We start from the raw sequence: 18,067 nt of genomic DNA on the forward strand, positions 1-18,067 counted from the left end.
TGCATATATCTATAGAATGAAAAAGGATGGTGAGATCCACAATGTTGCGTATATCTATAGAATGAAAAAGGGTGGTGAGATCCACAATGCTGCATATATCTATAGAATGAAAAAGGGTGGTGAGATCCACAATGCCGCATATATCTATAGAATGAAAAAGGGTGGTGAGATCCACAATGCCGCACATATCTATAGAATGAAAAAGGATGGTGAGATCCACAATGCCGCATATATCTATAGAATGAAAAAGGGTGGTGAGATCCACAATGCCGCATATATCTATAGAATGAAAAAGGATGGTGAGATCCACAATGCCGCACATATCTATAGAATGAAAAAGGGTGGTGAGATCCACAATGCCGCACATATCTATAGAATGAAAAAGGATGGTGAGATCCACAATGCTGCATATATCTATAGAATGAAAAAGGATGGTGAGATCCACAATGCCGCATATATCTATAGAATGAAAAAGGGTGGTGAGATCCACAATGTTGCATATATCTATAGAATGAAAAAGGGTGGTGAGATCCACAATGCTGCATATATCTATAGAATGAAAAAGGGTGGTGAGATCCACAATGCTGCATATATCTATAGAATGAAAAAGGATGGTGAGATCCACAATGCCGCATATATCTATAGAATGAAAAAGGGTGGTGAGATCCACAATGTTGCATATATCTATAGAATGAAAAAGGGTGGTGAGATCCACAATGCTGCATATATCTATAGAATGAAAAAGGGTGGTGAGATTTACAATGCTGCATATATCTATAGAATGAAAAAGGATGGTGAGATCCACAATGCTGCATATATCTATAGAATGAAAAAGGGTGGTGAGATCCACAATGCTGCATATATCTATAGAATGAAAAAGGGTGGTGAGATCCACGCCGCATATATCTATAGAATGAAAAAGGGTGGTGAGAGCCACAATGCTGCATATATCTATAGAATGAAAAAGGGTGGTGAGATCCACAATGCTGCATATATCTATAGAATGAAAAAGGATGGTGAGATCCACAATGCTGCATATATCTATAGAATGAAAAAGGGTGGTAAGATCCACAATGCCGCATATATCTATAGAATGAAAAAGGGTGGTGAGAACCACAATGCCGCATATATCTATAGAATGAAAAAGGGTGGTGAGATCCACAATGCCGCATATATCTATAGAATGAAAAAGGATGGTGAGATCCACAATGTTGCATATATCTATAGAATGAAAAAGGGTGGTGAGATCCACAATGCTGCATATATCTATAGAATGAAAAAGGGTGGTGAGATCCACAATGCCGCACATATCTATAGAATGAAAAAGGATGGTGAGATCCACAATGCTGCATATATCTATAGAATGAAAAAGGATGGTGAGATCCACAATGTTGCATATATCTATAGAATGAAAAAGGGTGGTGAGATCCACAATGCTGCATATATCTATAGAATGAAAAAGGGTGGTGAGATCCACAATGCCGCATATATCTATAGAATGAAAAAGGGTGGTGAGATCCACAATGCTGCATATATCTATAGAATGAAAAAGGGTGGTGAGATCCACAATGCCGCATATATCTATAGAATGAAAAAGGATGGTGAGATCCACAATGCCGCATATATCTATAGAATGAAAAAGGATGGTGAGATCCACAATGCCGCATATATCTATAGAATGAAAAAGGATGGTGAGATCCACAATGCCGCATATATCTATAGAATGAAAAAGGATGGTGAGATCCACAATGCTGCATATATCTATAGAATGAAAAAGGATGGTGAGATCCACAATGCCGCATATATCTATAGAATGAAAAAGGGTGGTGAGATCCACAATGCTGCATATATCTATAGAATGAAAAAGGGTGGTGAGATCCACAATGCTGCATATATCTATAGAATGAAAAAGGGTGGTGAGATCCACAATGCTGCATATATCTATAGAATGAAAAAGGGTGGTGAGATCCACAATGCTGCATATATCTATAGAATGAAAAAGGATGGTGAGATCCACAATGCTGCATATATCTATAGAATGAAAAAGGATGGTGAGATCCACAATGCCGCATATATCTATAGAATGAAAAAGGATGGTGAGATCCACAATGCTGCATATATCTATAGAATGAAAAAGGATGGTGAGATCCACAATGTTGCATATATCTATAGAATGAAAAAGGATGGTGAGATCCACAATGCTGCATATATCTATAGAATGAAAAAGGGTGGTGAGATCCACAATGCCGCACATATCTATAGAATGAAAAAGGATGGCGAGATCCACAATGCTGCATATATCTATAGAATGAAAAAGGATGGTGAGATCCACAATGCCGCATATATCTATAGAATGAAAAAGGGTGGTGAGATCCACAATGCTGCATATATCTATAGAATGAAAAAGGGTGGTGAGATCCACAATGCTGCAAATATCTATAGAATGAAAAAGGGTGGTGAGATCCACAATGCTGCATATATCTATAGAATGAAAAAGGGTGGTGAGATCCACAATGCTGCATATATCTATAGAATGAAAAAGGGTGGTGAGATCCACAATGCTGCATATATCTATAGAATGAAAAAGGGTGGTGAGATCCACAATGCTGCATATATCTATAGAATGAAAAAGGGTGGTGAGATCCACAAAGCTGCATATATGTATAGAATGAAAAAGGATGGTGAGATCCACAATGCTGCATATATCTATAGAATGAAAAAGGATGGTGAGATCCACAATGCCGCATATATCTATAGAATGAAAAAGGATGGTGAGATCCACAATGCTGCATATATCTATAGAATGAAAAAGGATGGTGAGATCCACAATGCCGCATATATCTATAGAATGAAAAAGGGTGGTCCCATCCTCAATGCCGCATATATCTATAGAATGAAAAAGGATGGTGAGATCCACAATGCTGCATATATCTATAGAATGAAAAAGGATGGCGAGATCCACAATGTTGCATATATCTATAGAATGAAAAAGGATGGTGAGATCCACAATGCTGCATATATCTATAGAATGAAAAAGGATGGTGAGATCCACAATGCTGCATATATCTATAGAATGAAAAAGGATGGTGAGATCCACAATGCTGCATATATCTATAGAATGAAAAAGGATGGTGAGATCCACAATGCTGCATATATCTATAGAATGAAAAAGGGTGGTGAGATCCACAATGACGCACATATCTATAGAATGAAAAAGGATGGTGAGATCCACAATGCTGCATATATCTATAGAATGAAAAAGGGTGGTGAGATCCACAATGCCGCATATATCTATAGAATGAAAAAGGATGGTGAGATCCACAATGCTGCATATATCTATAGAATGAAAAAGGATGGTGAGATCCACAATGCTGCATATATCTATAGAATGAAAAAGGATGGTGAGATCCACAATGCTGCATATATCTATAGAATGAAAAAGGGTGGTGAGATCCACAATGCCGCATATATCTATAGAATGAAAAAGGATGGTGAGATCCACAATGCCGCATATATCTATAGAATGAAAAAGGGTGGTGAGATCCACAATGCCGCATATATCTATAGAATGAAAAAGGGTGGTGAGATCCACAATGCTGCATATATCTATAGAATGAAAAAGGATGGTGAGATCCACAATGCCGCATATATCTATAGAATGAAAAAGGATGGTGAGATCCACAATGCCGCATATATCTATAGAATGAAAAAGGGTGGTGAGATCCACAATGCTGCATATATCTATAGAATGAAAAAGGGTGGTGAGATCCACAATGCTGCATATATCTATAGAATGAAAAAGGGTGGTGAGATCCACAATGCTGCATATATCTATAGAATGAAAAAGGGTGGTGAGATCCACAATGCTGCATATATCTATAGAATGAAAAAGGATGGTGAGATCCACAATGCTGCATATATCTATAGAATGAAAAAGGATGGTGAGATCCACAATGCTGCATATATCTATAGAATGAAAAAGGATGGTGAGATCCACAATGCTGCATATATCTATAGAATGAAAAAGGGTGGTGAGATCCACAATGCTGCATATATCTATAGAATGAAAAAGGGTGGTGAGATCCACAATGCTGCATATATCTATAGAATGAAAAAGGATGGTGAGATCCACAATGCTGCATATATCTATAGAATGAAAAAGGATGGTGAGATCCACAATGCTGCATATATCTATAGAATGAAAAAGGGTGGTGAGATCCACAATGCTGCATATATCTATAGAATGAAAAAGGGTGGTGAGATCCACAATGCTGCATATATCTATAGAATGAAAAAGGGTGGTGAGATCCACAATGCTGCATATATCTATAGAATGAAAAAGGATGGTGAGATCCACAATGCTGCATATATCTATAGAATGAAAAAGGGTGGTGAGATCCACAATGCTGCATATATCTATAGAATGAAAAAGGGTGGTGAGATCCACAATGCTGCATATATCTATAGAATGAAAAAGGGTGGTGAGATCCACGCCGCATATATCTATAGAATGAAAAAGGATGGTGAGATCCACAATGCTGCATATATCTATAGAATGAAAAAGGATGGTGAGATCCACAATGCTGCATATATCTATAGAATGAAAAAGGGTGGTGAGATCCACGCCGCATATATCTATAGAATTGAAAACACAAAAAAGCACAGTAAAACCAAAAACACTCAGTGGACAGCAAGTGCTGGTAAAAAGATGGAAAAAACAGCACTTGCTGTCCACTGTGATTTTTTTTGCAACAGAGTGTTTTTGGTTTTACTGTGCGTTTTTGTGTTTTCAAGTCTCTTGGTGGTGTGAACATGTCTCTATGGGCTTGTTTACTGTGCGCGCAGCTCATGTGTTCTGGTTTTACATCTATCTATAGAATGAAAAAGGGTGGGGAGATCCACAATGCCGCATATATCTATAGAATGAAAAAGGGTGGTCCCATCCTCAATGCCGCATATATCCATAGAATGAAAAACGGCAGTGTCATCCACATGGCGGCACGACTATAAAATAAGAAAAATGATTTTAAAAGTTTTGATGTTTTCAACTTTTAAACACTTGGGGGAGCAGTTGCCCACATAAGATATAAAAACTAATGGGTCCCGAGACTGTCGCTGAGTGAACCGTATAGACTGTCACAGCTTTATGTGATACACAGAGTTTATAAGTCCCCAATGGTGCTATATAAGGCAGGATTGCGTAATGACTCTGAATGTCCGAGGTGTAAATCTACGGATGCTGATATTTTTCATATGATGTGGACATGTCCGAGGTTGGCTGCCTTCTGGGTGGTAGTTTTGAGACGTATGGAAGGTGCGTATGGATGCACGGTGCCAAGGGATCCAGTTGTCTGTTTGTTGGGATGCGTGGATGAGATTGGAGTACATAAACACCTAAAGATAGCTATAGCCAGATTGTTGTATATGGCTAGGAAGGTAATAGCTCGAAACTGGATTAGGGAAGAGCCGCCGTCAAGAGGAAAGTTCCTCCACTATGTGAAACAGGGCCTGACACTGGAAAAGGGGATTTATAAGAAGAGAGGGAAAATTGAAACGTTCAATAAATTGTGGTCTTCATGGATTGCTATGGGATAGTAATGTAAAGTGTGGCTTATACGATCGGTTGAGGGATTAAATATTTTATTGTCTTAATGATGGAAGTAATTAGCAAGGTGAGCTGCTTTGTGGGGTGGGGGCGGGGGGCCTTGGGATAGAAGGGGGTTGTTAGAAGGGGGTTGTTTGAAGGGGGAGGGGGGGGGGACTTTGTATTGAAAATGTGAATGTAACATGTTAATTGCTTTGTTATTCTTAATAAAAATCTATTTGAACAAAAAAAAAGATATAAAAACTAATCGAAGTGCCAGCTCGCATTACGACTGCAGTAAATGTGGACAGGATGTGATGACGTGCCTGATGTCACTCCTCCCATCCATTTCTGAGTGTTTGCAAAAGGAAGAGGGTGTGGGGGATAAAGTTTAGGATCAGAGTGCAGAGCCTTTTTGGTGGTGTCTGCAATGTGATGCCAATGTGTTCACGGTTTCACTTTTATGGATGCGGCGATACTAAATATACTCATTTTTTAATTTTTTAAATGTATTTATTTTTAATTGGGAAGAAGTGAGGCAAAGTACTACATCGCTCATCAGCCATGCTAAAAATCAATCTACAATGCCTTGGGAAAGTATTCGGACCCCTGGAACTTTTCAACCTTTTCCCACATATCATGCTTCAAACATAAAGATACCAAATGTAAATTTTTGGTGAAGAATCAACAACAAGTGGACCACAATTGTGAAGTTGAACGAAATTTATTGGTTATTTTACATTTTTGTGGAAAATCAAAAACTGAAAAGTGGGGCGTGCAATATTATTCAGCCCCTTTACTTTCAGTGCAGCAAACTCACTTCAAAAGTTCATTGTGGATCTCTGAATGATCCAATGTTGTCCTAAATGCCTAATGATGATAAATATAATCTACCTGTGTGTAATCAAGTCTCCGTATAAATGCACCTGCTCTGTGATAGTCTCAGGGTTCTGTTTGAAGCACTCTGTGCCTCATGAAGACAAAGCAACACAACAGGCAGGTCCGTGATACTGTTGTGGAGAAGTTTAAAGCCGGATTTGGATACAAAATGATTTCCAAAACTTTAAACATCCCAAGGAGCACTGTGCAAGCGATCATATTGAAATGGAAGGAGTATCATACCACTGCAAATCTACCAAGACCCGGTCGTCCCTCTAAACTTTCAACTCAAACAAGTAGAAGACTGATCAGAGATGCAGCCAAGAGGCCCCTGATCACTCTGGATGAACTGCAGAGATCTACAGCTAAGTTGGGACAGTCTGTCCATAGGAAAATAATCAGTCGTACACTGCACAAATCTGGCCTTTATGGAAGAGTGGCAAGAAGAAAGCCATTTCTCAAAGATATACATAAAAAGTGTCATTTAAAGTTTGCAACAAGCCACCTGGGAGACACACCAAACATGTGGAAGAAGGTGATCTGGTCAGATGAAACCAAAATCGAACTTTTTGGCAACAATGCCAAACGATATGTTTGGCGTAAAGGCAACACAGCTCATCACCCTGAATACACCATGCCCACTGTCAAACATGGTGGTGGCAGCATCATGGTTTGGGCCTGCTTTTCTTCAGCAGGGACAGGGAAGATGGTTAAAATTAGTGGGAAGATGGATGGAGCCAAATACAGGACCATTCTTGAAGAAAACCTGTTGCGAGTCTGCAAAATATCTGAGAGTGAGACTTGTCTTCCAACAAGACAATGATCCCAAACATAAAGCAAAATCTACAATGGAATGGTTCACAAATAAACGTATCCAGGTGTTAGACTTGCCAAGTCAAAGTCCAGACCTCAATCCAATCGAGAATCTGTGGAAAGAGCTGAAAACTGCTGTTCACAAACGATCTCCATCAAACCTCACTGAGCTCGAGCTGTTTGCCAAGGAAGATTGGGCAAGAATTTCAGTCTCTCGATGTACAAAACTGATAGAGACATACCCCAAGCGACTTGCAGCTGTAAGCGCAGCAAAAGGTGGCTCAACAAAGTATTAAGTTAAAGGGGCCGAATAATATTGCACACCCCACTTTTCAGTTTTTGAATTTCCACAAAAATTTAAAATAACCAATAAATTTCGTTTAATTTCACAATTGTGTTCCACTTGTTGATTCTTCACCAAAAATTTACATTTGGTATCTTTATGTTTGAAGCATGATATGTGGGAAAAGGTTGATAAGTTCCAGGGAGCCGAATACTTTTGCAAGGAACTGTATCTCTCCACAACCCCCTCCTGTAGTACATCACTCATCAGCCCTTTCCTGCAGTACATTGCTCATCAGCCACCCCAAAAAAGCAGTACATTGATCACACATCCCTCCTGCAGTACATGACCCCGCAGCCCCCTCCTGCAGTACGCCACATCACTGCATAGCCCCCTCCTACAGTACAACCCCACACAGCCCCTTTCTGCAGCACATCACTCCGCAGCCCCTCCTGCAGTACATCACATCACTGCACAGACCCCTCCTACAGTACAATCCTCCTCAGCCACCCTCCTGCAGTGCGCCACTGCACAGCCCCCTTCTGGAGTACATCACTCCACAGCCCCGTCCTGAGGCACATCACTCCACAGCCCCCTCCTGCAGCACATCACTCCACAGCCCCCTCCTGAGGCAGATCACTCCACAGCCCCCTCCTGAGGCACATCACTCCACAGCCCCCTCCTGCAGCACATCACTCCACAGCCCCCTCCTGAGGCACATCACTCCACAGCCCCCTCCTGAGGCACATCACTCCACAGCCCCCTCCTGCAGCACATCACTCCACAGCCCCCTCCTGAGGCACATCACTCCACAGCCCCCTCCTGCATAACATCACTCCACAGCCCCCTCCTGAGGCACATCACTCTACAGCCCCCTCCTGAGGCACATCACTCCACAGCCCCCTCCTGAGGCACATCACTCCACAGCCCCCTCCTGAGGCACATCACTCCACAGCCCCCTCCTGAGGCACATCACTCCACAGCCCCCTCCTGAGGTACATCACTCCACAGCCCCCTCCTGAGGCACATCACTCCACAGCCCCCCACTGCAGCACATCATTCCACAGCCCCCTCCTGCAGCACATCACTCCACAGCCCCCTCCTGAGGCACATCACTCCACAGCCCCCCATTGCAGCACATCATTCCACAGCCCCCTCCTGCAGCACATCACTCCACAGCCCCCTCCTGAGGCACATCACTCCACAGCCCCCTCCTGCAGCACATCACTCCACAGGCCCCTCCTGCAGCACATCACTACACAGCCCCCTCCTGCAGCACATCATTCCACAGCCCCCTCCTGCAGCACATCACTCCACAGCCCCCTCCTGCAGCACATCATTCCACAGCCCCCTCCTGCAGCACATCACTCCACAGCCCCCTCCTGCAGCACATCATTCCACAGCCCCCTCCTGCAGCACATCACTCCACAGACCCCTCCTGCAGCATATCACTCCACAGCCCCCTCCTGCAGCACATCGCTACTTACTATCAGAGCACAGTTGCCACCAATTATTTGACTGCTGTGGTCTGAATACTGTCCTAAGGGGTGAGAGGTTAGAATAGCTCCCTGTATCAGCGCTGCGGCGGTTACTTCTTCCAGGTCAGCATACTGCAAATAGTAGCCAGGCTTCCTGACCTGTTCTCACTGCCGCTGTCCTAAGGCCTGGACCTGCTCTCACCGTTCACCACTGAACAATGTATGTAGCAGTGAGAGGGAAATTACAGCTCAGCGCATAGCGCTGGGATACAGCACAATGGCACCTAGCTCCCCCCACAGCTATGATCTGTGTATGACAGGGGGAGTGCGCAGTCTATGGCTAATGCAGACACAGCATTTGAGAAATTATTACCCTACACACCTATAGCTTTGTGTCTGCCATATTTGCTGTGTCAGATTAAAAATAAAAAAAATAAAAAAATCACACCAGTAATTTTTTACAGCTTAAAATATACAAATTAACATACTGAAAAATCATTAATAGAGAAAAAAATTGGGATAGACCCTCTAAGTTTTGGAGACATCTCATACAAACAACTCAATAGTGCAAAGGTTACAGGATCAGAAAGACAATAGGGACAGTGAGAAGAGGAGGACAGGTGAGGACGGGCTCCCACATACGAACCTCCAGAAGAACTCTCTGCTCCAGGTTCTTATACGTCCTCTGTAATAACTCCTTAGTCCCAAGCACTCCATACCACATCATGTTCTTTGTGCGACTTCTGTCAATGATGAAACACATTAGAAAAAATACAACACAAAATCCGTTTCAAGGGTCTCTGCTGGACGGCAATATCGCCTTACAGCCATTTCTCACCTACACTTCTTCGGGTGCTCATCCCTTTTATTGTTAAAATCCAGGGAGATTTTTGCATCCAGACCAATCCCAAAGTAATTATTCATCACGCACTTTTCTGTGAAACAATCCCTGAAGAACAACATAAAAGCATGGAACATGACCCACATCATTTAATTTACTGATTTCTTGTTGCCTGAATAGTCCTAACTTATTACAGTCCCACAAACCATTGAGAAAGTCCCAGAGGAAATGTAACTGTCGCCACATGGTGCAGATAACAGGGATTTTTACGATCAATCATTTTTCTAAATGGATGTAAAGATTTAGGTCTAAAGGTACCTTCACACTCAGCGACGCTGCAGCGATACCGACAACGATGTCGATCGCTGCAGCGTCGCTGTTTGGTCGCTGGAGAGCTGTCACACAGACAGCTCTCCAGCGACCAACGATCCCGAAGTCCCCGGTAACCAGGGTAAACATCGGGTTACTAAGCGCAGGGCCGCGCTTAGTAACCCGATGTTTACCATGGTTACCAGCGTAAACGTTAAAAAAACAAACAGTACATACTTACCTTCAGCTGTCTGTCCTCCGGCGCTCTGCTTTCCTCTGCACTGTCAGCGCTGGTCAGCCAGAAAGCAGAGCGGTGACGTCACCGCTGTGCTTTCCGGCTGGCCGGCGCTGACACAAAATGCAGGAGGAGTGCAGAGAAGCAGAGCGCCGGGGACAGACAGCTGAAGGTAAGTATGTAGTGTTTGTTTTTTTAACGTTTACGCTGGTAACCAGGGTAAACATCGGGTTACTAAGCGCGGCCCTGCGCTTAGTAACCCGATGTTTACCCTGGTTACCAGTGAAGACATCGCTGGATCGGTGTCACACACGCCGATCCGGCGATGTCAGCGGGAGATCCAGCGACGAAATAAAGTTCTGGACTTTCCTCAGCGACCAACGATCTCCCAGCAGGGGCCTGATCGTAGGTCGCTGTCACACATAACGATTTCCTTAACGATATCGTTGCTACGTCACAAAAAGCAACGATATCGTTAACGATATCGTTATGTGTGAAGGTACCTTAAGGGGTAAGGTTTCTCTATGCTCTGGCATGTCCAGGTAAGGAGGCTTATTCGCCGTGCAATGCTTCTCTGGGAAATTAAATATGCAAATTGCCTCTTCAGAGAGTAAGAGGTCTTGAACTCTATAGAGCCACATGTTAGAAGCAGCAATCCTACAAGTCACAATCAACCCTGTAATAGTCGATAGAGACTTGCAGGAATGCTGCTTCCAAGAGATGGCGCTATAGAGTTTAAGTCCTCTTCCTCTCTAAAGAGGCAATTTGTAAAGGTTTAGTCACTTAAAGGAGCTGTCCGGCCTTAGGTTACAAGTCTACAGTCACTCTAGGATCTGTGATCAGGCTGTGAAGATTCTCTCGTGACAGTGCTCGGATCTGTGGGTGCATGGCCGCAAGTAAGTGATTTGCATATATGCGGCCACATGCTGACTAGACGTATGCGGGCTTGCCCAATACAAGTGTATGGAGCGAGGCCAAACACATCTAGTCGTAATGTGGCCTGAAGTATGCAACTCGTGTGTGATGTGAGGATTCACAAGCCTGAAGTCACATACAGTGACTATAAACTAGCACCACAATGGCCAGACAACCCCTATAAGGAGACCAGTCAGCACATTTTAATAAAAGGAAGTATTGGTATGGCTGTTTAGGAGCTTGTCCCTCTTTGTCCCCCTTTTTTTTTAAATTTTGATCCTATGTGCCAGTCATGAGAAATCTAGTCTAGAATCCATATAAAAATCATGCTGGAAGTGCACTAAAGGCATGTCAATGCACTAGAATGGCTTTTTACAAGAGCACTGAGACGCCCCTAGTGCATTTCCAGCCTGATTTGCATATTAATAGCATATCAGATTTGTACAAAAAAAAAAAAGTATAATTTTTATTGGATGAAAAAGCACAACACTACTTTCATATGTAAAAACTTGCTGATATGTTCCCAGTTGTAAAAAAAAAATTCTATAATTATCAGTAGCTTTAAGTGGGATCTGAAGCAATTGAATAACATCTTCATGAACTGATATTTGTAATGAAGATGTAAAATTGATGCAAGATTGCATAAAACTACAACAACAAAAGACAGACTGGAACATTGATCCTATCCAGCAGCCTACCATTATCTAACGTCTCGGACCATGTGGAGTTTACTAACGTTATGAAGCGAGAAATTATCAAAAATGACAGTTCAAAGATAACGAGGAGTGAAAGACAAAACACTTCAGCTTAATGTCTGGATTTATCTGATTTATCTGCAGTAATTTATCTAATCTCTGGCGGCTCGGTGTCATGACCTCCCCTGAAGACTGATATTGTGGCAAGAGCTTGTGAGTGGATCAGGACAGTAAACTTAGTAATCATCCTTCTGATATTCTTATCAGCTGCACTTACAAGTTATCAGGTTCGGAGCCAAAGGAATCCGCGTTAATCAGGAGACGATTCATGAGAGCGTTCACTGGTAAAGATGTCGTCATTCCTGGTCTGACACCTGCACATAATAAAAGAAGCCGTGTGACTACGGGTAAACTCTCTGGCCATATAAGACACAAAATACATTTCTATTAATGTCTTACTGGGGTACATGTAGTCCCCTTGAGAGTTGGCATTAGGAAGCGAAGCAGTGGCTCCCGCGGACAGACTGACTTTGCTGGAATTTTTTTCTGGCTTGGAACCTGAAATTACAGCCAAAATATTGCATCAGCAAAAGAATTAGAATCATACTTTATTTTCACACCATCAACACTTGTACTTGTACAGACCATTTTTTTCCTAGCTCCTGTTATAACAATATTTGCCTTGCAATAGAAAGAAGCTACCGTAATTAATGTTATCAATAAATTCCGAATTCCGAATAAGGTGGGACTTTAACAGCAATCTTTGAGAGTACGTTTTCTGGCCATCAATAGTGTACTTGCTTCAATGATGATGATGTAAACGTGTGCAAAATAAGATATGTTTGGGAACACTAAAACATCACTTGGCATCTGCAATTTTATCTGCTCTTTAGAGAAAATCTGTAAGTAGGATGAACCCTCCTAACCGGTCTACATGAGCATATAGGTCACAGGAAATCGTAAAATGATACCTTGATATCTGCGATCTGATGTCTTATTCAAGAGAAATCCACTTTTTCTCTTACATGCAAATGAGCTGGTAAGATCTATTGGCCAGATAAAGATCTCACTAAGAATCTGCCTCCAGAGATAATATTAAATGAAAGGGTTGTTACCAGTGTGAAACACGTAATGACTGACAGTCTGCTCTCCTGATCTACATGTCTCACACTGGTAACGTCCCCTATCATTTATTATAAGCTCTGGAGGCAGATTCTCATTGTCCGGCCTATATATATTATTAACAGTTCATTTACATCTTTTTTTAAAAAGTGGATTACTTTGGAGTAAGACATCGGATCACAGATATCAAGGTATCATTCTATTCAGCTTCCTATTACCTACATGCCCATATAGACGGCTTAGGAATATTGATCCTTCTGACTGATTCCCTTTAAAGCATCACTTTGGCTTTTTTATTTATTTAACCCTCGGAGTGGTACCTTTAATGTCTGTTCCCTGTCTGTAGTAAAAAAAATAAACACCATCTTCTGATCTTCCCGGCACCGCTCCGCCATCCTGTGATCGCAGATCCTGAATGACCGGGAGTTAGCGCTAAACAGTCACAAGCCCCCAGTGTAAGTCTATGAGAGTCTCATTCTGGCTCTTACATTGAGAAGTGACTTCCGGTCGACCCAGCAAACACTAAAGCGATCCAAGAGGTTGCAACTTGCAGAACAGGACTGAAGCGGCACTGAGACAATGAAGACGGAGACTGGTAAGTATTTTTCTACAGTCGGGGAACACACATTACCACTCCGGGGGTGATTTCAAAAAAAGAAACACTGGAGTGGTGCTTCAATTACCCTAAAAATGCCAGTGCAAAAAACATTAACCATGAAGTACAGGAAATACCTCTACTCGAGCCTCTTATCCTTGGCAACGCGTTCCCACTATGCACAATCACAGTACTTGTAATGATGTGTTCCTTGCCGTCCTCAGTAGCAAAAGGCAAAAGAAAATCTTCACTACTTGGAGTCTGCGCATTCTGTTCATCAACAGCTGAAAGGAAAGAATCCAACACCATGAACAAGACCACCTCCGAAAATAAATAGCACAAGGGATCTGAATGCACAATGATAAACTTCCTATCTGCCGACACCATAGATAAACAGATCTACTCGACCGCATAGAACGGATATATTATTTCTATGTACCAGAATCCCACCCTTTGCTTTTCTGGATATTTCTAACTTACCTTTCTCTGCCTGCTCTATTATCTGTCTGATCGCTTTCTTAAGGCTGTTGGCCCTTAGCATAAGCTGCTCCCGCGGTCGAAAAGTCAGTTGTCGTCCAGGGGAAGGAGTGATCGCGGTCAGACAGGCCACGGTTTCGGAGGACTCCTCTCCTTCCTCACTAATTGTAGGCGGGGGCTGAGAAAGAACTGATGTAGCCTGCGATTCCTCATTTAAGGTGTTCAGGAGAGAGTCTAGCTTTTCCCTCAGAAGATTGCACTGCAGAAAAAAAAGACATCTTTACCAATAAAATAAGACGTTTCCTTTTCCATGTGGGTTCATTACCAAACTCGACTTTCTCTAATCAGTAACATTACAGGATGACGAGGTCTTATGGTGGAACAACGACGTACCTTTCCCGCCATGGTTTCCGATTCTTCACAGCTCTCGGTCATTCTCTCATAGGCTTTCCCGACACGTGCAACAAAATCTTTTACCGTTTCACACAAGACTCTAAAAGAACAAATAAAATTGAGCACAATAACGTCGTTAATAAATAACACGGCTGCCATTTCTTTTTTTTTTTTTTTTTTAAATAGATTTTTATTGAAAGCGAATATGAACAATACAATTTATGCATTTTCCAGTATATTACAAAATTTTTACATTTTCCAAACCCCCAACAATCCCAACAAAACCCAAACCTCCCCCTCCCCTGACAGCTCATACCCATTTATACTTTGTTACCAGTATTGATGGCTCTTTGAGCCATTTGAATCACTTATGTCCGCTTGTTCTTTAGCACTCTCTTCCTTTCAGAGGCCCTCATCCTCCCATTTCCCATACCTACTATCCCAGCTCGAGCCACGGAGACCACATTTTATCAAACGTTTCTATTTTCCCACGTCTTTTATAGACCCCCTTTTCCAAATTGAGACCATGTTTAACATATTTCAGGAATTCACCCCTTGTAGGCGGCTCATCCTTGATCCAGTTCCTTGCTATTACCTTCCTTGCCATATATAATAGCCTAGCTATTGCTATCTTCCAGGTGTTATCCACTCTAATTTCCTCTACATGTCCCAGTATACACACTATCGGATCTCTCGGCACTCTGCATTTATACGCCCCTTCCACACGGCTCATTACCACCAACCAGAAAGCAACCAGTCTTGGACATGTCCACATCATGTGGTATATTCCTGCATTCTCAGTCTTACATCTCGGGCATTCAGAGTCAGCACGCAACCCCGCTCTGTGCAACACTTCCGGTGATTTATAGACTCTGTGCAAGATGTACAGCTGCGATAGTCTATACGGCTCGCTCAGTGACACTCGTGGAACCCACTCCAACACCGACTCCCAGGTTTCATCCTCCATTGGGCCTAAATCTCTTTCCCATTTCGCTCTCGCTTTTAGAGGGAAGTCTAGTAAATATGCATGTAGAAGGTCCTTATAAAGGGTGGTAATGACTCCCCTTGTGGACCCTTCCCCACATACGTATTCCAGAACTATGTCCTCCTGGATCTCAATACCACCGCCCTTGTTTTGCGCTTTAAAGGCATGTTTCATCTGAGCATATTGATACTCCCCAGTCGGTCTCAATCCAAACTCCCCCTGCAGCTGCGAAAAGGACTTTAATCCTTGTTGTTGAATTATCTGAGCCACCAAGTGGATTCCTTTGGCCTGCCACTCCGCCAGCACTCCAAGAGCCGCAAACTCAACCAAATTATTATTAAGCCATATCGGTGTAAATTTAGTCAGCCCCGTAACCCCCCGAATATGTCGCAGTCTGGTCCATAATTTATGTATCAAAAACATAGTTGGGTATAATTTCCCCAATACTCCCAAGGAGCCATCCTCCAGACACTGCGCCACCGGTCTTCGGTTTGTCACCCTCTCCATCAAGTGTTGTACCGCACTGGTAGACGCTCCCCGCGCCCAGCCCTTCAAATGCTGGCTCTGGGCTGCAAGAAAATATAACTCAGGATTGGGTAAAGCCAATCCTCCACCTTCCTTGGGTCGCTGAAGCGTCTCCAGGCGAATACGTGGGTACCGCCTCCCCCATATCAGGCTTCTAAAAAGAGCATTAATCTGCCGGAATTTCCCACGTGGAATCCAAACTGGCGCATTATGTAGGACGTAAAGTAATTTGGGCATCAGAACCATTTTAATGAGATTAACCCTACCCACCACCGATAGGTGTAATTTATTCCACGCATCCACTTTTGCTCCAAGGGCGCCCATGAGAGGAGTCAAATTCCTATACAAAAACTCTGTAACTGGCATCGAGATCCATATTCCCAGGTATTTGAAAAGGGATGCCACCTTAAGCCGTCCCTCTCCCAATGGCTCACTTCTGCTCTCCTCCACCCCATCCACCTCGAAGAGGACCGATTTATCCCAATTTATCCTCAATCCCGACAAGGCTCCAAATTTCCCAATGATCTCGATAGCCCCATTCAAGGCTTCATCCGGGTCCGCCAACACGGCTGCCATTTCTATGAAAGAACTATCTAAAGCTTTTCTTGTGAACTTTATACCAAATAAAAATCTGAGATTTCCTTGTCAAGATACATGATACGTCTTTGGCCAAGAATATATCAGCGATCTAGTCCAAGTTACAGCAGGTTAAAGTGGAAGCTGCATGTGTTAAAGGGGTCTTTGGCCTCAAAAAAAAAAAAAAACCGTTTGCAGTCTATGTGACTGTAGACTGCTGAATCTTGACAGTGTGTAATGATCACATTGTCACGATTCAGATGTACTCACACAGTGCGAATGTGTGGTCACGACACTGTATGTGCACGATTTACATACCTGACTTCCATGCTGATTTGTCTCAATAGAACAGTGAGGGAAGCACAGGAGAATCGAATCAGCACATAACCACAAGTATGCACATAGCGGACATGCTGTGACATGTGCACTGGCACTGTGAATACAGGGGAATCGCACACTGTCATGATTCAGCAGTTTACAGTCACAGAGTGAACTCAGACTTTCTGACACCTTTAAGAGCCCACACACAATAGATAAAAGCCATCCAAATTGCCAACTTCTACTGTGCATGTGAAGTCTCCCACCTTTAGATAAGAATTTTATTAAAGAGAGGTTTGACTTCTTTTTTCACGGTCCCTTTGTGCCCCTGCCAGATCTCCCTATAGAGAACATATGAAAGCTCAGCTGAACCAACCGTTCATGTATAAGGTGAAGTCAAAAGAAATAGGTGTCAGCCAAATGAGCTGTCAGTTACGGGAACCTTTATTACAGCATTGGTGGAGGTGCAAATGTGGGCCAGTTGTGGACAAGCGGAATGTGACATTGTGAGGGCAGACTCATTAAGCCTGACATAGCACACACCAGTCTTAATGAAGAGCTCCCTGGAGGTGGAAGTTTCAAATTCATTAAGAGGAGCACGTCAATTAATGAATTTGGCTCATCTTCTCAGTGGTGTACTCCTTCTTGCGCCTCGCTTGAAATGTTACTCTAGTTAGTGACTGCAGAAACATTTTTGGAGTCCAAACACCGGCATTTTTCATGAATTGGATGAGCTGGCACGGCCACACCCTGTGCTGACTCCTGTCCAGCTCTGACATCAATTAATGATCCAACAAAAAACATGTGCCAAACACATATATCACAAATCAGTCCATATCACTATATTCCCTCTGCCTAGGGAAAGTGAACAGAAAATAGGGATTTTTGTGTACTCACCGTAAAATCCTTTTCTCCGAGCCATTCATTGGGGGACACAGACCGTGGTGTATGCTGTTGCCAATAGGAGGCTGACACTAAGTGATACAAAAAAAGTTAGCTCCTCCCCTGCAGTATACACCCTCCTGCTGGCTCTCAGCTAACCAG

At 42.8% G+C, this 18,067-nt stretch overlaps 1 protein-coding gene across 4 annotated transcripts in view; it reads right to left on the bottom strand.

Annotated features, from left to right (window-relative positions):
• Nucleotides 1–18,067, bottom strand: part of DGKD (diacylglycerol kinase delta) — a 115,948-nt gene that overhangs the window by 25,708 nt on the left and 72,173 nt on the right. For all 4 annotated transcript variants that reach the window (XR_011312498.1, XM_069727698.1, XM_069727699.1 and 1 more), the window contains exons 14-20: nt 14,620–14,719; nt 14,230–14,485; nt 13,887–14,033; nt 12,492–12,590; nt 12,310–12,406; nt 9,876–9,986; nt 9,684–9,780 (exon numbers count right to left, since the gene is read on the bottom strand). Coding sequence is in view for 3 of the 4 variants with exons in the window: in XM_069727698.1 (XP_069583799.1) it covers nt 9,684–9,780; nt 9,876–9,986; nt 12,310–12,406; nt 12,492–12,590; nt 13,887–14,033; nt 14,230–14,485; nt 14,620–14,719 (907 nt within the window). In the remaining variant the exon portion in view is untranslated. The remainder of the gene's footprint in view (nt 1–9,683; nt 9,781–9,875; nt 9,987–12,309; nt 12,407–12,491; nt 12,591–13,886; nt 14,034–14,229; nt 14,486–14,619; nt 14,720–18,067) is intronic.

Source organism: Ranitomeya imitator, chromosome 5 (assembly GCF_032444005.1).
Source record: "Ranitomeya imitator isolate aRanImi1 chromosome 5, aRanImi1.pri, whole genome shotgun sequence".
Taxonomy (NCBI): Eukaryota; Metazoa; Chordata; class Amphibia; order Anura; family Dendrobatidae; genus Ranitomeya; species Ranitomeya imitator.